Genomic DNA, 20,367 nt, shown 5'->3' with positions numbered 1-20,367 from the left:
CTTTTTGAGCGCCCCTGGCCAAGCGTTACATCCCGGAGCTGGCTCATCCCAGGGGCCGCTGTTTTCCCTTTATCCCAATCCTTTAAAACCCTTGGAGGGGGCGGGAATTCACTCAGCCTTAACTCACTTTTCTGGGAGCTTTTCCCCTCCTTTTCCTCCCTCATTTTTTTTTTTCCCCTTGCCTTTTATCTTTTGGGTTTGGTTTTTTTTTTAAGTAAAAAGGAATTCTGGTTGCCTTTGTCAGCTGAGGATGATCCCGGAGGTTTGGGATTGTCCTGGGATAAAGTGTGGGACATCCGCCCATCCCATGGAGCCCCTCGGACTTGAACCTTGAAGGGATTAAATTCCCATTTCCATCGCTGATCCCTGCGGGAAGGGGAGGCTGGGCTGGGGGAAAAGGGCTCGGAGGCTTCCCGGGACAAATTTGGGAAAAGCTGGGAGGTGTTTGATTTCTGGGGGTTATTTTAAATTTTGTTTGCTGACGGTTTGTTCATGGGTGGAAAGATTTTAAGGGATTGTTGGGATTGCTCTTTTTTTGCCCCCCTGAAATTCCCACATTTTCCTGATCCACCCGTATTTATGGCACTTCCCATTTCCCTCCCTGCCCCATCCCACTGGGATCACAGGGATCCCCCACAGGCCGTGGATTTTATGGGGTTTCGCCGTTTATTCCCTTTTTCCTGCAAAAAAAGAAGAGCTTTTGTGGAAGGAACTGCTGCAGTCCCACAAAACCCAACGGGAGAGGTGTGAAAATCCCATAAATTTGGCTCTGGAAGCAACTTCAAGGGATTCATTGGGATAATTCCCCTCGGGAATGCCTGATTGTGGGTTGGTTATTATTATTTACACCGTGCACAGAACAATTCGTGGCGATCCCGCCATGTCCAGACACCCAGAGGGCTTTTAGGGAAGCTGGAATGAGGTTTCCCAGTTTATTTCTGGGATCTGGATCAGGTTCCACAACGAGCGTGGAGCCACTCCCATCTCGCCATTCCCGGAGCAGGAATTTTGGGGAGATTCCAGCTCTCCCGGGGTTTTTTTTCCATGGCAGAGCTTTGGGTATTCCATAAATCCAGGCCCCGATTCCTGAGGTGGGAATGGGGATGGATAATCAGAACCAGATTTGTTTTTAATGGGATTTAAGCACCTGTTTCCCTTCACCCCTTGGGATTTTTCCCTCACATTCCTGCATTTTTAACACCTTTTAAAAAAACCCTCAGCAGCGATTGAAGCCCAGCAGTTGCTGTGGGTCAATTAATTAATTTAATTAATTTAATTAACACCCCGCTCTGGTGACCTTGGAGGAGTTTGGGGCTCTGCATCACCTCCGCTCAAAATTTGGGTTTGGTTCATGGCTCCTCGCTCGGAAAATTCCTCAGGGATGGAAAACCTGAGGGAAGAACCTGCAGGGATCAGCTCTGCCAGGCTGAAACTCTCTTCCCAAGGCTGGGAATATTCCCAAAGTTGGGAATATCCCGGGCTGGGCATGGGGAGGGGAAGGAAAGGGGAAGGTGCCATTCCTCACCTGCTCCTCAGCCGAATTCCCTTCCCTTCATCCCAAATTTCCTACGGATGTAAGGATGGAATTGCTTTTCCAGCTGCTTCCCAGCCTGCCAAGGAATCCATGGAGCTGAAGGGATTCACGGGGCTGCACCCACAGCACCCAGGGGGTGGCAGCTGTCATCCCAAACCCTCCCAATTCCCAGGATTTCTGCCCAAAATCAGGCAGTGCCGGGCTCTGAAGGCTCTGGGGGCGCTCCTGGGAGCCCTGGGGAGGATGGCGTGGCTTGGTGGCAGAGCTGCCCAGCTGTCCAGTGCCCGGTGTCCAGTGCCCGGTGTCCAGGGCTTGATGCCCAGTGCCCAGTGCTTGCTTCCCAATGCCCAATGCCCGGAGCCCAGTGCTCCGTGCCCGGTGCCCAGTGCTCCGTGCCCGGTGCCTGATGTCCAGTACTCAGTGCCCAGTGCCCATTACCCAGTGTCCACTGCCTGGTGCTTGATGTCCAGTGCCTGATGCCCAGTGCCCAGTGCCTGGTGTTCAGGGCTCAGTACCCAATGCCCGGTGCCCAGTGTCCACTGCCCAGTGCCCAATGCCCAGTGTCTGGTGTCCAATGCCCAATGCCCACTGCTCACTGCCCGGTGCCCGGTGCCCAGTGTCCACTGCTCATGCCCTGTGCCCTGTGCCCGGTGCCCGGTGCCCTGTGCCCGGTGCCCTGTGCCCGGTGCCCGGTGCCCGCTCGGTGTGCCGGGCGGGGCCGGGAGCAGCGGGGCTGAGCGAGCCCCGGTAGCCCAGGCAGGAAGCGATCGGCGGCGCCTCGGGCTCGGAGCAGCGCTGAGGGCCGGGCCCACATCCGGCCCGGGGCTGCGGGGGCGCAGGAAACGGGGGGGGGGGTGCGGGGAGAGGGGGAGAGAGGAGCGGGGACCGCGGGGACCGCGAGGATGGAGGCACGGCCTGAACCGGCCCCGGCCCTGCCCTGCCGGCGGCACAGGGGGAACGTCCCGGGACACGCCTGGATCTGCATCAGTCCCTGCATCCGTCCCTGAATCCATCCATCCCTTCATCCATCCATCCCTGAATCCATCCATCCATCCATCCATCCATCCATCCATGGATCCATCCATCCATGGATCCATCCATCCATCCATCCATCCATCCCTCCCTCCATCCATCCATCCATCCATCCATCCATCCATCCATCCCTCCATCCATGGATCCACGGATCCATCCATCCATACATCCTTCCATCCCTCCCTCCATCCATCCATCCATGGATCCACGGATCCATCCATCCATCCCTGAATCCATCCATCCCTCCCTCCCTCCCTCCATCCCTCCATCCATCCATCCATCCCTCCATCCATCCATCCCTCCATCCATCCATCCATGGATGAATGTTCAGGCTGGGAAAATTTGAATTCTCCACCCTGGAGAAGAGAAGGCTCCAGGGAGAGCTCAGAGCCCCTTCCAGGTCCTAAAGGGGCTCCAGGAGAGCTGGAGAGGGACTGGGACAAGGGATGGAGGGGCAGGGATAGATGGGATATTGGGAAGGAATTCCCGGCTGGGATGGAATTCCCAGAGAAACTTTGGCTGCTCCATCCCTGGCAGTGCCCAAGGCCGGGTTGGATGACCTTGGAGCAGCCTGGGATGGTGGGAGGTGTCCCTGCCCATGGCAGGGGTGGCACTGGATGGGATTTAAGGTCCCTTCCCACCCAAACCATTCCAGGATCCTTTGATTCCTCAAATCCACAAAACCCCAAACACGCTCTGAGCCCCCGAAAGCCCCACGGGGCCGGTGGGGAGGGGACAGGAGGGGGCAGGGGTGGGAGCATCCCTCTGCTCCCGCCTCAGCGCGGGATCAGTTGGAATTTCACCCGCCCCCACCGCCCATCGGGAATTTTGGGGCTGGAACCTGTGATTTCATCACTGCTGAACCACAACTCGGCCCTCGGGAGAGAAGAAGTGGCCGAATTCTGACATTTTTGACGTTTCCCTCCCCAGAAATATCGCGGAAAAATCGCCGGCACCGCTCCTGCGCGGATCAGAACTAATTAATGACTAATTAATGAGTAATTAACGAGTGGCATCAGTCAGCTCAGCCATGACTCATATCCGGCTCGAGGCTGAAATATTTTTGTTTTTGCCAGCCCCAGGAATGGGAAATGTTGACAAAACTGCCCCAAATCTGGGTGGATTTGGAGCAAGGGGAAGGTTTATCCTGGCTGGAACATTCCGAGGAATTCCACAGGTGTGAAATCCACCCAGGCGCGCTAAAATCAGCTTTAATTAAGCCTCGCATTCATTTAATGAATTTCTGGATTGGAACAGCTCCGGGTGTGAAGCAGTTGTAGCTCTGCGAGCCGCGGCGGGGTTTTGGGGTCATTTCCTAATATGGACAAACCCTCTCCGCTCTCTCTCTTTCCTCTTGGCTCGGTGACAGCGGCGCCACCAAAATAGCGACAAAACCCGAAACCGAAAACCTCTTCTGCACCTCCGGCGAGGCACCAAGGGCTGGGTTAAAGGGATTTTTGGGGCGTTTTCCCCTTTTCTGCCGAATCGTGGGGTTGTGCGTTTTCCCCGCAGGGGTTCAATGGCTCCTTCCCAACCGCGGGCTGCGTTCCCAGGTTTTCTCCTGGAATTTTGCCGCTGAATTAAAGGAAATAAACTCCCGGCGAGGTGCGTGAAAAGTCATCCCGCAGCCGCTGGAAGCAGCGCCACATCCCTGAATCCCGGGAAATGAGGGATTCTCCCGGCCGCGTTTCTCTTTTTATCGGGAATTAGGAGGAGAAAACGCCCCAGGGAATTCTGTTCCAGCCCCAGGGGCCGGAGGGATGCTCAGAGCCGGCTCCGAGCGGATTCCCCGGGATCCGGGCAAGCCGGGAAAGCGGAGTGGGAAGGCAGCCGGGGACCTCTGCTGGGAGAAACCTAAAAATTCCCCTTTTTTCCCCCAAAATCGCGGCCAGGCCGGCGCTGGGAGCCCTGCGGAGGGCGCCAGCAGCTCGGCTGTCCCTGCGGCTCCCCGCGTCCCGCTGGCCCCGGGGCACCGGGCGAGCGTCCTCCGGCATCCTCCGATCCTGAGGGCACCGGGCGAGCGTCCCCGGGCATCCTTCAGTCCTGGGGGCACCGGGCGAGCGTCCTGCGGCATCCTCCGGTCCTGAGGGCACCGGGCGAGCGTCCCCGGGCATCCTTCAGTCCTGGGGGCACCGGGCGAGCGTCCTCCGGCATCCTCCGGGCCCCGGGGCACCGGGCAAGGAGCGGGGCCAGCCCGGGGCGGGCTCTGAACCAGGAAGGGGGCGAGGGGAGAGGGGGCACGGCCAGGGGGCTGCAGGGGAAGGGAGAAACTTCCCGGAACTGGGAATAACGTCGGGAGACGGAGCTGTTCCTGCAGCTCATCCCGTTGGGATCCTCATCCTGCAGCTCATCCCGTTGGGATCCTCATCCTACAGCTCATCCCATTCTCCAGCTCATCCCGTTGGGATCCTCATCCTGCTGCTCATCCCATTGGGATCCTCATCCTGCAGCTCATCCCATTCTCCAGCTCATCCCGTTGGGATCCTCATCCTGCAGCTCATCCCATTCTCCAGCTCATCCCAGTGGGATCCTCATCCTACAGCTCATCCCGTTCTCCAGCTCATCCCAGTGGGATCCCGCTCCTGCAGCTCATCCAGGATTCCCATTCTCCAGCGTATCCTTCCAGGACCGAGCTGTTCCCACGGATCCTTCAATCCCAGATTCCCACTCCCAAATTCCTGCTCCCAAATTCCCCCAAATTCTGAATTCCCAGATCTCGGAGGTTTGGGGTTCCCCTTTTCCCCTCAGGAAGGGACGGCCCTGGAAGAAGGAATTCCAGCCAATGGGATGTTTGGAATGGCATCAATTTAATATCAAATTAATATCAAATTAGAAATCCGACAGCAGCGTTTGGGTTATTCCCATTTTTTTCTTTTTTTCCCAAAAAATCCATCTCTGGTGGGAACAGCTTGGAAATCATCCTGAATTTAGGATTTTCCTGCCGTTCCATGAGAGTTTTCCATCGTAGTGGCCTGGACATTCCAGATGCCGCCAGGATGGATTTGGGAGGGCTCAGAGGATCCCGAAATTCCTACGGAATTGGAAGGGATCAGCCGCTGGAATGAATCCTGAATTGGGATTAAGGATTCCCATCACCCAGGTGGGAGCTGCCGCTCCCGGAGGATTCCAGGGCTGGATGAGCCTGGGAAAACTGGAGGGAAAAGCAGGATTTGGGATGAAAACCGGTCTTGATGGTGCAGGGGGTGGATCCTGCTTGGAGAGAGAGCAGATCCAGGAATGGAAATGGGGGAAAAGGGGGAAAACTGGGGGGAAAAGAGGCGGGAAGAGGAAACTGGGAGTGTAAAATTTGGGATGAAATTGGGATAAAAGGGGAAACTGGGGGGGAAAGGGACAATTGGAGGGAAAAGGGTGGGAAGAGGGAATTTGGAGTGTAAAATTTCGGGTGAAATTGGGATAAAAGGGGAAACTGGGGGGGAAAAAGGACAATTGGGGGGAAAAGGGTGGGAAGAGGGAACTGGGAGGATAAAAATTGGGATGGAGTGGGGATAAGAGGGGAAACTGGGATGAAAAGGGGAAAAAAGGGTCCCTGGGCCCTGCTCAGGCTGGGACCCCCCCCCATTCCCTGGGAATGGCTCCGGAGGGGAGGAATTCCCGAGGATCCCCCCCAGCACTTTGGGGTCTCCCCATCCCCTTGTCCAGAATTCCCTTTTCCCCAAATCCCGCCCGTCCAGGGGGATGAGTGCGGGTCCCACAGGGCCTCGTGCAGGGAATTCCAGCTGCCAAAAGCAGGAATTCCACCTGCGGAGCGGGGATTTATCGGGAACAGCTGAGGGATCCTGCACGGGATTTGTGGGATGGGGGGAGGCCATTCCCACCTTCCAGGAATTCTTTTTATTACAGAAAATCCCTCTTTTCCCCGCCCCGTTTCCCTCCTTTTTTCCTGCTTTTTCTCCCATTTTTTTCCTTTTACCTCTTTTCCCTTTCCCATTATTTTCCCTTTTTAAATTTTTCCCATTTTCCCCTTTTTTCCTTTTCCTTTTTTCATTTTCCCTCTTTTTCCTTTTTCCCCTTTCCCCCCGTTTCCCTTTTTTCCCCCCTTATCCCTTTTTTCCCCATTTTCCCTTTTTTCCCCATTTTCCCCTTTCTACCCCATTTTTCCCTTTCCCCCCTTTTCCCTTTCCCCCCAATTTTTCCCTTTTTCCCCCTTTCCCCCTTTTTTCCCCATTTTTCCCCTTTCCCCTCATTTTTCCTTTTCCTTTTTTCATTTTCCCTCTTTTTCCTTTTTTCCCTTTTTCCCTTCCCCCCCCTTTTCCCTTTCCCCCAATTTTCCCCTTTTTTCCCCATTTTCCCCCATTTTTCCTTTTCCTTTTTTCATTTTCCCTCTTTTTCCTTTTTTCCCTTTTCCCCATTTTCCCCTTTTTCCCCCATTTTCCCCTTTTTTCCCCATTTTCCCCTTTTTTCCCCATTTCCCCCTTTTCCCCCCATTTTCCCCCTTTTCCCCCATTTTTCCTTTTCATTGCTTTCCCTTTCCTCCTTTTTTTTTCTTTTTCTCCCTTTTTCCTTCTTTTTCCTTCTTCCCCTTTTTATTTTTCCTTTTTTTTTGCATTTCTTCCCTTTTCCATTATTTTTCCCTTTTTTTTCCTGTTTTCCCCCTTTCCCTTTTTCCCAATTCTTCCCTTTTTTTTCCTCTTTTTTTTTCTTTATTCCCCTTTTCCTTTCTCCCCTTTCTTTTTCCAGCCCTTTGCTCCCTTAATCCCATTCCCCCTCCCATTCCCCCATTCCCGATCCCATTCCCGATCCCTCCCTGCCCCCACCCCTCCCTCCCTTTTTTCCCTCGGGATTTTCCCGGCTCCGCTCCCGAATTTATCCCCGACCCCTGACCCCGAGCGGAATCCGCTCCCCCCGTGCAGATTTTTCCTCATTCCCGGCTGGAATTTGGGGCGGGAATCCCTGGAATCCCGCAGGAATTGGGGTGGTTATTAAATTACCATAATAATAATAATAATAATAATAATAATAGTAATGAAGATTAATGATAATTAATGGCGAATAAAAATTAATAATTAATGGTGGCGGTAAATAAAAACAAGAAAAATAATTCAAAGGATCAAAGAATAAAACAATAAAGATAAGAAAATAAGGGAAATAATAAAAATAAAAATAAAATAAAAAATAAATAAAAATAAAAATAAAAACTAAAAAAATAAAAATAAAAATAAAAATAAAAATAAAAATTAAAATTAGTAATTAAAATAAAAACATTAAAATTTAAATTTATAATAAAATTTAAAATAAAATATTAATATTAATATTAATATTAATATTATTATATTGGAGTCACTCCTCCCTGCTCAGGCCGATCCCAGGCTTGGCCTCCCAAAATTGGGAATACTTTTGGAAACAGGGCTCATTTTCCTTTGGATTCCTTCCCTCCTTCCTAAAAAAAGTGGGGGAAAAGCGCTGGAAATGGGGTTGGAGCATCCCATTGCCGGTTCGAGATCCCTATTCCCGCGGGATTCGGGCTTTGGGGGATTTTTGAGTGGGTTTTAAGGAGTTTTAAGGAGTTTTAAGGATTTTTTAAGGAGCTTTAAGGACTTTCCCAGGGTTTCCCCGGCCTCCTGCAGGAGCGGGCCCATCCCACAATTTCTTGGGATAACACAAAGTTCATTAATCCCAATGAATTAATCCCAATTAACGATTGGGAAGGGGCTGCCTTTCCCATTTTTCTCTGTTTTGAGGGAAAACCTCCCAGATCCCGGAATTCCACCCTTCCTCGCTCCCCATCCCAAATCCCAGCCCTTCCCAACCCTTCCCAAGCCGCTTTTGGGTCCCTCCTTCTGCCAAACTTTGGGATTTGGGCTTGGATCCGGCCCTGCCAGAGCGGCTCCCTTGGGATATTCCCACTTTTGGCCAAGTTTTCCATGGAAAAAAGGTTGAAAGATATTCCTGGAGCGCGGATTCCATGGGGAATCCTCATTCCCGAGGCCCTAAAAATAGGGACACGTGGTTGGGTGGGAAGGAGAGGGAAGGAGCTGTGGGAATCGGGTTCAAAAGAGGCGAAAATGGGAATTTTAGGGGAAATTCGGATTCACCACCCCCTATTCCCAAAAAAACCCCACCCGCAGGAACATCCCCCAGAACCTCCCTCACATTCCCAGCCAACCCCAAATCCCCATCCCAAAAAAAAAAAATACAAAGGGGGAACCTCAACGGGTTCTGGAAAAAATTCCAAAAAACCCCCAAAAATGGGATTTGTTCCTTTTTGTCCCAACCTGGATTCCGTAATTCCACACTGCACGTGGAACGAACAATTCCAGCGCTGGAAAAGAGAATTTTAATGGAAAATCCCCACAAAAACCTGGGAAAGGGGATGGGAAAGGCACTGGAAAAGGTTCTTTCCTCCCCCTGGAAAAGGGAATTTTTAAAGGAATTTTTTAGGCCAGGCAAAGGCGGCTGGAGGAGCCCGGCCCGGGGAAAAATTCCCTGGAATTCCTCAAAATTCAATGATCCCAGAAATCCCCTCGGATGTGGGATTCCAGCGGGGGAGGGAAGGTTTGGGAAACCTCGGAGGGAGGTTTTAATCCAGAGGGATGGGGATTTTTAACTCCAAGAAATGGGAATTTTTAACTCCAATAAATGGGAATTTTTAACTCAAAGAATGGGCATTTTTAGTCCAGAGAAATGGGAATTTTCAATCCAGAGGGATGGGAATTTTTAACTCCAAGAAATGGGAATTTTTAACTCCAATAAATGGGAATTTTCCATCCAGAGGGACGGGGATTTTTAACTCCAAGAAACGGGAATTTTTAACTCAAATAAATGGGATTTTTAAATCCAAAGAATGGGAATTTTCGCTCCAGAGGGATTGGAATTTTTAACTCCAAGAAATGGGAATTTTGAACCCAAAGGAATTGGGATTTTCAATCCAGAGGGACTGGAATTTTTAACTTCAAGAATTGGGAGTTTTAAACTCAAATAAATGGGAATTTTGAACCCAAAGAATGGGAATTTTTGCTCCAGAGGGACGGGGATTTTTAACTCCAAGAAATTGGAATTTTTAACTCCAAGAAATGGGAATTTTGAACCCAAAGGAATGGGGATTTTCAATCCAGAGGGATTGGAATTTTTAACTCCAAGGAATGGGAATTTTTAACTCCAAGGAATGGGAACTTTTTACCCAAAGGAATGGGAATGTTTAATCCAATAAATGGGAATTTTCAATCCAATAAATGGGAATTTTCAATCCAGAGTGACGGGAATTTTTAACTCCAAGAAATGGGAATTTTGAACCCAAAGGAATTGGGATTTTCAATCCAGAGGGATTGGACTTTTTAACTCCAAGAAATTGGAATTTTTAACTCCAAGAAATGGGAATTTTGAACCCAAAGGAATGGGAATTTTTAATCCAAAGAACGGGAATTTTTAACTCAAAGGAATGGGAATTTTCAATCCAGAGGGATGGGAATTTTTTTAGTCCAATAAATGGGATTTTTTAGTCCAAAGAATGGGAATTTTTAATCCAAAGAATGGGAATTTTTAATCCAAAGAATGGGAATTTTCGCTCCAGAGGGATGGGAATTTTTAACTCCAAGAAATGGGAATTTTGAACTCCAAGAAATGGGAATTTTCAATCCAAAGGAACGGGAATTTTCACTCCGAGCCCCCCGAGCTCCCTGACCCCCCCAGCCCCCGAACGCCCCCTGAATCCCGGAATTCCCAATTCCCCCCGATCCAAGGTGGGATTTTCCTGACTCCCAACCCGGCTGGGTTTTCCTGGCCGTGCCTTGGAGAAAAGTTGGAATTTTCCATTCTTTTTTCCAATTTTTGTTTCGCTTTCCTCCTACTCCAACCAACGTTTTCATCACCAAAAAACCACCCCCAAAATCCGATTTTTTTCTTCTTTCGCCCCCGTTCAGTGCCAAAACAACTCCGGGAATGTCCCTTTGAGGGAATTTCTCTCCTGGAAGTGGAATTTTGACCCCAAACCACCTCTGATTCACTCATTTTAACCCCAAACCAGGCAATTCCAGCCCCAAATTTGGATTTTCTTTTTATTTTTTAAATTTATATTTATTTTCTTCCATTTATTTCCACTTCAGCACCGCTCCCCTCTCGTTATCTTCTTATTTAAAGTTGATTTTCTTCATTCTTTGGTCGCTTAATTTCCCTCAAACGCCTCAAAAACTATCACAATTAATATCAGGATGATAATTAGGATCATTTTAATGATTATTTTTCGCTGATAACGGGCGCTTCTGCTGCTCGAGACGCCGTTGTTATAAAAAGTTTTGAGGTATTCTGGATATTTTTTCTTTTTTTCCCCCAATTCCCGGCCTTATTTACAGAACATTTACAGAGATTTATTGCGATTTACAGAATATTCACAAATATTTACAAATACATATTACAAATTCAAAAATCTCCGCCCGTGAGCGCCCAAAATGTGATTTTTTTTAATAGAAAACCTGATTTTTTTTAATATAAAAAGTCAATTTTTAGCCGTATTTACACCGGGATAAAAATCCAGGGCCCCCCCCGCGCCACCCCCGCAATTCCCGAGGTGATTTTTTCCCTTGGCAAAATATTCCTGAGGTTTTTTTGGGGAGGAGCTGCGGGGTCTGGGCGCTGCTGGGGTGAAATATTTCTATTGATATATTTCTAGATGTGCTCATATATGGGAGTTTTTAATAGATTGATAGGATTTTTCATCGATTCATAGGATTTTCTTTCTAGAGATGATTCTAGATAAAATAGAAACAGGAATATTCATTCCCAGCACGCATCCCGGGATTTTTTTTCCCCACCACTTCCAACCCCAAATTGCTCGAAATTCCATTTTTTTTTTTCCTAGAAAATACATTTTTAACCCCAAGTGGATTTGGGGAGGGGGGGAGGGGGCGATCCACCCTCGGCGATTCCATGGGAAAAGGGGGATTCCATGGGAAAACGGGAATTCCATGGAAAACGGGAATTCCATGGAAAACACCCCCCCCCCACTCCCCCGAGTTTTTGGGATTGCCGAGATCGCGCTGAGGAGGCCAAACCCCCCTAAAATCGGCTTTTTTCTCGCTGGGTTTTGGGGTTGTTTGAGGGGTTTTTTGGGGAATAACGGCTCTAAAATCCCAAGATTTTGGCGAGGGAATTTCCCCCTGCTCTGCTCAGCGCGGGAGGAGCGGGAGGGGGCGAAGTCAACAACAACAACCACCAAAAAAGCGCTTTTTACCCCCAAAAACCCAGCTAAAAACCCCAATAAAACAACCACCGCTTTTAGCAGTAACTCGCCACTTCCAAGGAAAACAGCGCCCAGCAGATCCCAAACGCTCCCGGCCTTTAAAATCCCTTTTTTCGCCCCCTTATTTCCCTCATTTTTAAGGCGCTGATGGAATTAAAAAATCGGAATGGAATCCAGCAGGCCGCGTGTGAGTATTTTCCTTCCCTTCCCTTTTCCCTCGCAGCGATTTTTTATAAATTTAGTTTGATCTTTAAGTTTTGTTTTCAGGGCTAAATTTTTTGGCGGGGGGGGGGGGGGGGGGGGGGGGCGAAAAAAAGGAGAAATTCCCAAACGGGCGCTGTGGGATTTCCAGGGCGGGCCGGGAATTTTTTCTCCTGGAAAAAAAGGAGGGGAAAAAAAAAAAAACAAAACCAAACCCCAACAACCTCAAAATACTAAAAAAACCTCCCAAAAAAACCCCAAATCAGCTTTGATTTTCTTCATGTTCCCAAAGCAGAGAGGGCTTTGATGGCCGAGCAGGGGTGGAAATCCCACCAGGAATTTCCAAAGGTTTTGGAAAAGTTCAAGCGGGATTTGATTCCCTCGGCGGAGGAGGGAGAGACATTCCCGGCGCATTCCTGCCTGCATTCCAGCCCGGCAGGGATCAAATCCTTCCATCCGCGCCCCATTCCCGATGTTCCCGGATCCTATTTCCCGGGCCCCTGAAGCTTTTCCAGCCCCGCTGCCTTCAGGGATGATTATCCCACAAATTCCTCATTTCCCCCCCCCCCCCCCCATAATTTCTACAAATATTTCTTGGATTTCCGTGGAGCAGTTTCAAGTCACTTCCTCTCCAACGCTCCCGGCTTTATTCAACCTCCCGAAATTCCCGATTTTTTTCCCAAGTTGGCCTTTCCTCCCTGCCCCTGAAGCAGCCGGGAAAACGTCGCTGTTAAACCGGGATTTGGGAGAGCTGCTCCCGGTTTTTGCCGGGATCCACTCGGCCCGAAAAGGAAGGGGATTGTTTCTTTCCTGATATTTATTTCCCTCTGCCTGGGATTGTTACTGGTTTAATCCCTGGGATTGTTACTGGTTTAATCCAATTTTTATGGAGAAAAAGGGAGAAATTAGGTCAATTCTTTCCTCGATTTTTTTTTTTTTTTTTTGGAGTAGGGATGGGGGTCAGGAGCCTCTTCCCAGCCCATTCCCAGCTCTCCCAGCTCATTCCCAGCTCTCCCAGCAGCCGATTCATCCCTAAATCCCTTTCCTGGGAATAACCCCCCCTCGTTCGGGGAGTTTTGGGGAAGTTATTTGGCTTCCATCGAGAGTTTTAACCTCACCCTAAAACTCACCCCAAACCCACCATCCCGGCCCACACGAGGCCCCAAAATCAACCCGCTCCAGCCCCAAAAACTCTCCCGCACCCCTCGGACCCCGCACGGCTCCTCCGGGCAGCCCCTTCCCCACCTGGGGCTGGCGGGGGGAGGGACGGGGGGACCCCGCTCCGCATCCCCGGCACCCCCCGGCACCTCCGCGCTCTGCTGTGATCCTTGGAAACTTTTCCTTCCCTCTCCCGCGGTCCTTAGGGATCCTCCAGGCCGCAGCTGCGGAATTTGAGGCTGGGGGGCACGGGGATGGCGCTGCCCCCCAGGTGCCAGCTCCACAGCGGGTGAGTCTTGGACAGCGCCCAGGAGTTTTTGCCGCCCAAGGACGAGGCCGGGCACAGGTCCCCGTCCTCCCCCACCACCAGCGAGGGCGTGCAGGGGAAGTTGCCCATGAGGCTGAAGGAATTCCGAGGCGGGCTCGCTTTGCAGGGAGGGTTTCCCTTCCTGGGATTCCTCCTGGGAGTTTTTGGCGGCCTCCCTTTGGAGGAGCTGCGCTGCCTCTCGGAGCCCCTGGAGAGGCGCCGGCGCTTGGCGTTCCTGTCCTGCCGGCCCCGCAGGGCTTTGCAGCGCAGCGTCCCGGGGCTCTCCGCTCCTCCGGGGGGTTGGAAGGGCAGCTCCGAGCCCCTCCAGGGCTCCGGGCTCCCCCCGCCGTGCCGCAAACTTTTGCCGTCCAGGTTGAAGCCCTTGGCGTAGCACCACAGCTTGGACTGGCGGATCAGGCGGTCAAAGTGCTCCCGCCGGGGCTCCCCGGGGGCCGCGGGGCCGGGGCTCCCCCCCAGCTCCGGGGGTGGCGAGGCCGAGCCCGGGGCCGGCTCTGGGGAAGGCGCTGGCCCCGGGGAGGCTCCGCTTGGCCGCTCTAACGAGGCGCTATTGTTCGAGGCATCTTTGTGCAAATCCTTCCCTCCGGCGTCCCCAAAGCTGCGCTCCTTTTGTGGCGGGGCCCCCCCGGGGGTGCTGCTCGGGGAGGGAGGGGGCGAGGAGGAGGAGGAGGAGGAGGAGGAGGAGGAGGAGGAGGAGGAGGAAGAAGAGGAGGCAGGGGAGGCCTCCTGCTTCGCGTACAGCCCCGGCTGAGTCCCCGAGCCCGGCGCCGCGGCCGCGCTCAAACTTTCCAAAGTTGACGCTCGCAGAGTCCTGGCCCAGAGCTGCTGCGAGAGGAAGAGGAGCTCGGGGTCGGGGCGCAGCGCTTTGCTCGGGGGGGGCTCCGCCGGCCGCTCCTCCCCGAGGGGCTCCCGGGGGGGCTGGAAGCGGGGCAGGGCCGCCTGCCGGTACCGGGTGCTCTGCACCGAGTCCCCGCTGCACAGGGAGCTGCTCTCCGACTCCGAGGAGCTGCCCTCCTCGCTGCTGCACGAGCTGTCCCCTTCCTCCTCCTCCTCCTCCTCTTCCTCCTCCTCTTCCTCCTCCTCCTCCGAGGAGTCGCTGGAGGTGGCGGGGCTGGACGCTGCGAAGTCCAAGCTGGAGTCCGAGTCGCTGGAGTAGCCGGCGGAGGTGCCCTGGCGCTTGGAGGCGGGGAAGCCGCAGGATCGGCTTTTCCTGGCGGCCGCGGGCCCCTTTCCTTGCGGGAAGAGCCCCTTGGCGCAACACGGCCCCCGCTTGTGCCGGCCCGCGGGGGCGAGCGCGGCCGGGAGCGCGCAGGGATGCGCGGCCGCGGGGTGCAGCAGCGCCAGGTCGCGGGGGTAGCCGGCCAGGACTCCCGCAAAGAGCCCCCCCCGGGCCGCCAGCCCGCGGCCCCCCCGGCCCGGGAACGCTCGCTGGAACGGCTGCGGGCCCGGCGGGGCGGGGGGCGGCCGGGGCCGGGCGGGGGCCGCGGGGCCGCAGCAGCCGCCGGCTCTGCAGGGCGGGGGCCGCGGGCAGGGGAAGAGCTCCCCGGGGCCCGGCAGCAGCAGCTGCTGCCTCCGCTTGCTCTTCCTCTTCCTCTTCCTCCGGCGGGGGCTGAGGCTCTTGCAGGAGGTGCAGAGAGCCTCCAGGTCCGCCTTGGAGATGAGCGAGCACTTCACGGCGCGCGTGGGCACCGAGTTGATGGCCTTGAGGGTCCGCAGCTCCTTCAGGTCGCAGCGGCGGCTCTTGATCTTTAGGGTTTCCATCTTCTTGCTGATGGTGGTCCTGGGGATATCCTTGAACAGGTCGCTGAGGACCTGGGCCAGGGCGAACATCTGGGTGCCGTTGATCTGTAAGTATCCCAAGTTTATCCCTTCGATTTCCTGGTAGCCGGCGTGGAAATCGCCCGGCCGGGCTTCCCCATTGTAATCCATGGTGGCCGGAACGATCCCGAAGGTCCCTTCGCAGGTCAGGAACATTTTGCGAGGAGCTTTTGACTTTGTCCCTTTCAAAGGGGGCACGGAAAATCAGGACATTTCTGTTTCCACTCGCTGATCACACACATCCCTCCGGAGAGGGGCGAGAGGGGGAGGGGAGGCGGAAAAAAAAAAACCCCACCAAACCCAAGGAAAAGAGGGGAAAAAAAAAAAGCCAAAGCAGCCGGTCTCCTTTTCAAACGCTCCGGTCGAGGCTTTGCAACATCTTCCGAACACCCAAATCCTGCTCCGGGGCTCGGCTCCTCGTCTGCCCCCTCCCCGGAAAAAAAAAGAAGAGAATAAAATCAAGAAGTCAAACATGTCTCACCCCCCCCACCCCCCCGCACCCACCTCCGCCCCCAAAATAATCGCTTTTTTTAAGGTGGGGGGGAGGGGGGGTTGCTGTAAATCAACCGAGTGCTTGAGAGGACAAAGCTGCGGGTTCGGGGGGGGCGCGGGGGGGGCTCCCACATTCCCTCGCCGCCGCTGGAATATTCCGGGGACACACCGGGAACACCCCGCGGAGCCGGGCCCGCCCCCGGATCCATCTGATGTCACCAAACCCCAACATTTCACACGCGCCCCGCACCCCCGCACACACAATGGGGCCCTCCCTCCCCCGCGCCGCTTTTTCCCCCCTCAATCCCCCTTCCAAAATGACAAATAAATATTAAAAATTACGTTGGTTTCGAGCTGCCGGCAGCGCGGGGGCCTCCGCTTTTGTTTCCGCGGTTTAAGTGAATTTTTAAATTAATTTTTTTGGCTCCACGTAGGGTTGGTTTAAGAGGTCGCTGCGCCTTCCCAAATGTGGATTCCTCTGGGATGGGTGTGTGGAGGAATATGTTTAATAAAGCGTGAAAGAGATTCCTTCTACGCGGGTTGTTCGAAGCCACAATTCATCCTTCATCTTATTAATTAATTGCCAATTACTGTATTTATTAGCCGGAATGAGCGCGGCGTCCACAATAACGGCGGTGAAGAAAAGCGGTGGAAAAAGAGAGTTAGAAGAGAGTTGTATTCTTCTTTTTTTTCTCTTTTTTTTTTTACTCCCACACCGTCTTTATTCACTTCTTGTCTCTCTCTTTTTTTTTTTTTTCCTTCCGAATTCTTTCTTAAAAGGCCAAAAAAAAAAAAAAAAAGTGAAAAGAAAAAAAAAGGTGAAAAAGAAAAAGAAAGGTGGGGAAAAAAAGTGGAAAAAAAAAGGTGGGAAAAAATGGTGAAAAAAGAGGTGAAAAAAAAGGTTAAAAGAAAAACAAAAAAGGAAAAATTTGGAAAAATACAAAAAAAAAGGGGGGGGAATAAGGAGGGGAAAAGAAAAAAACAGAGGGGAAAAATAGAGGGAAAAAAGGGAATTCTCTTGGCGCTGCTAAACTTTATTTCCAACTTTAAATCCCGAGGTTTCTTCGGTGTTTAGCAACTCTGTCCCGCGATGTTTTCCCTCCCAAAAAAAAAAAAAAAAAAACCCAAACAAAAAACTCCCCAAAACCAATGCCGGGCTGCAGATTCCTCTTTCCAAAAGGGGGGAAAAAATCCAAACTAGAAGGCTCAGGCAGGGCTCGGCTCCATTGTCCCGGCCCCGCGGTTCCTTTCTGAACCTGAGGCCGCTGGAGCGGGGTTTTAACTCCTGCTCAGGAGGCGAATTTTGGGGAAACTGTTCCCTCGGAAACCTTCCTGGGGGCAGGGAAGCGGCGGCTCCGCTCCCTCCCCAGCCCCTTTTCTGTCTCCGGCATGAAAAGTTGGGTTTGTTCTTCTTCCTCTGCTTTTTTTTGGGGGGGTGAGGGGGTTGTTTGGGGTTTTTTTTGGTTTTTTTTTTTTTTCCCTGAGATTTTAATTCGGGTGCGCGCGGTTCCGATGGTGAAATGGGAGTAATTTGATAATAAATGATTTGTTCGACTCCGTGTAGGATCAAGCACAGGAGATCCTGATTTAGGAACGCTCCCGGAGGAGGAGGAGGAGGAGGAGGAGGAGGAGGAGGAGGAGGAGGAGGAGGAGGAGGAAGCGCATTCCTGAGCGAGCGTGTAAAAGAAAAAAAAAATTCAAAAAAAATTCAAAATAACTCCAGTTCGGGAGCTGGGATCACCTGATCGGCTCTTCCCTCCGATCCCAGAGCTGGCACAGGATCCCGGTGGGATCTCCCCCTTTTTCCAGCACCCATGGGTGCTCCCCCCGGGCAAAAAAATCCCAATTTTCCAGCGCTGGCTGCACGAATCCCCCACATTACCCCCTGGTTTTGCACGAGCGAGAGTTTCCTGTGAGGAAAAATCCGCGGGCCAACAAAACCCCCAAATTCCTCTTTGTTCGGGCGGGGAGGGGAGGGGACGGTGGGGGTTTTGGGGACACAGCCGAAAAAAATTCCCGAAAATTCCAGCGGCGCTGGAGCTTCCCTGGGCGCTCGGAATGGAAATCCTGGGGTTAAATTTCCTTTTCCACACCAAGCCAGAGCCATTTTACCTTTAGGCTGAGCTTTGCCAGGCGGGAGGAGGGGGAGCGCGGGCTGCGGGAAGGAAAAGGGCCGGGAATTCTCCCCCTATCCCGAGGGGGTCGGGAAAGGGGTCTGGGAGAATCCCAAATCCCAAGGAATTCTTCCCGATCTCCTGGGGAGGGGGTTTGGAGAGCAGCCGGAGCCCCCCGAGCGCCGGCAGGAGGGAAGGGGGCTGGGGAGGGGAATGTATGGAGACGTCATTTCCCAGGAAATCTCGGGCAGGAGCAGCGCCAGGAGGGGGATTTTTTTATGGGAAGGGGTGAAATTCCACGCGGGATGGGCGGGGGTGTGTTTGTAGGGACGCGGGAGGGGCGGTTTGGGATAGGGAAATACTTGATGTTTAGAAATATATTTATTTAAATTGATATATTCTATTTATACAGCAGTGGGCAGGGCACAGGCGGGAGGTGCTTCCCAAATAAACTGGTTTTAATCCCAAATAAACCGGTTTTAATCCCAAATAAACTCGTTTCAATCCCAAATAAACTCCTTTTATCCCAAATTCCCCATGGTCCTGCCACAGGTGCCCTCCCCGAGTGTCCCCACAGTGTCCCCTCCGTGTCCCCTGCCCCTCCCGTCACCAACGCTCAGCTCGCTCCTCCTGGGGATTTTTGGACTCTTTTAGGGTTTTTTTTAGGCCTGGAGATGGGAACAGCCAAGGGTTGGGATGTTCCAGGATCCCACCGAGGGCTGCGCTGGATCCCTGGGGAGGATTTTTTGGGAATGAGCGCAGCTGGAAAAGGTGGAGGTGTCTGAATATCTGAGTATCTGAGTATCCGAATATCGGAATATGGGAATATTGGAATATCAGAATATCGGAATATGGGAATATCGGAATATGGGAATATTGGAATATTCGAACATCAGAATATCCGAATATTGAAATACTGGAATATCGGAATATGGGAATATCGGAATAGTTGAATATCCAAATATTGGAATATGGGAATATCCGAATATCGGAATATTGGAATATTGGAGTATTGGAATATGGGAATATCGGAATAGCCGAATATGGGAATATAGGAATATTGGAATATCCGAATATCGGAATATTGGAGTATTGGAATATCTGAATATCTGAATATCCGAATATCAGAATATTGGAATAATGGAATATCCGAATATCTGAATATCCGAATATCAGAATATCTGAATATTGGAATATCGGAATATCCAAATATGGGAATATCAGAATATTGGAATATCCGAATATCTGAATATTGGAATATTGGGATATCCAAATATCGGAATATCGGAGTATTGGAATATCTGAATATCTAAATATCCAAATATCCGTATATCTGAATATCCAAATATCAGAATATTGGAATATTGGAATATCTGAATATCCGAATATCGGAATATCTCAATACCCCAATATCCCAGTATCCCAATATCAGAATATCTGAATATCGGAATGTCTGAATATCCCAATATCCCGACATCCGAATATCTGAATATCGGCAATATCTGAATATCGGAATATCCAAATATCCAAATATTGGAATATCTGAATATGGGAATATTGGAATATTCGAATATTTGAATATCCAAATATCAGAATATCCAAATATCGGAATATCCGAATATGGGAATAACTGAATATCTGGATATCAGAATATCCAAATATCGGAATATCCGAATATGGGAATAACTGAATATCTGGATATCAGAATATCCAAATATCGGAATATCCGAATATGGGAATAACTGAATATCTGGATATCAGAATATCCAAATATCGGAATATGGGAATATTTGCGTTTATTGATGCCTTTAATTGGGCATTTATTGGCGTGTGTATCTGTGCACTTCTGGATTTGTATATTTGTGTATTTATTTGTATATTTTCATATCTATATCTTTGTATATTTATTTATTTATTTCTATGTTTATTTATTCGTATATTTATTCATATCTTTATTTTTATATTTTAAATTTATTTTTGTTTTTATATTTATATATTAATTTATTTTATAGATAGATTGCTATTTTTTGATACATTCATTTATGTTTATATATATTTATATTTATATAATTTATATTAAATATATATATTTATATTATGTTTATATATATTTATATATGTTTGTATATTTCTACATTCATTATTTCTATACAATGATATTTAGAGAGAAATTGATGCATTTTTATAGAAATATTTTTATTTCTGTACATTGATATTTATTGATAAATTGATGCATTTTTATATAAAAATTTTTATTTTTATAGATACATTTCTATTAATTCCTATATTTGTGTATTTCTATATTCCTCTATGAATTCATTTATATTTATTCCTATATTTGTATATTTCTAGATTCACATCCCGGCCCAATCCCTGCTCCCAAGGCGGGGAATTCCCAACCCTCCCAGGCCACAGGACAGCAGCCGGAGTGTTCCCGGGATAATCCTCACCTGGGAAGTTCCTCCCTCGGACCCTGGGATCCCGCAGGAAAGGGAAAATT

The 20,367-nt window shown here is 50.5% G+C and overlaps 1 protein-coding gene across 1 annotated transcript; it reads right to left on the bottom strand.

The window, feature by feature from the left end:
* Nucleotides 1-12,013: 12,013 nt before the first annotated feature.
* On the bottom strand, nt 12,014-15,436 carry EPOP (elongin BC and polycomb repressive complex 2 associated protein). The gene has a single exon (XM_032134210.1). It carries the CDS (start codon nt 15,415-15,417, stop codon nt 13,321-13,323), a length of 2,097 nt encoding a protein of 698 aa, XP_031990101.1. The 5' UTR covers nt 15,418-15,436; the 3' UTR covers nt 12,014-13,320.
* Nucleotides 15,437-20,367: the final 4,931 nt, after the last annotated feature.

The sequence above is a fragment of the Corvus moneduloides genome, chromosome 26, assembly GCF_009650955.1.
Source record: "Corvus moneduloides isolate bCorMon1 chromosome 26, bCorMon1.pri, whole genome shotgun sequence".
Lineage (NCBI taxonomy): Eukaryota > Metazoa > Chordata > Aves > Passeriformes > Corvidae > Corvus > Corvus moneduloides.
This window is presented reverse-complemented; position numbering and strand designations above follow the sequence as displayed.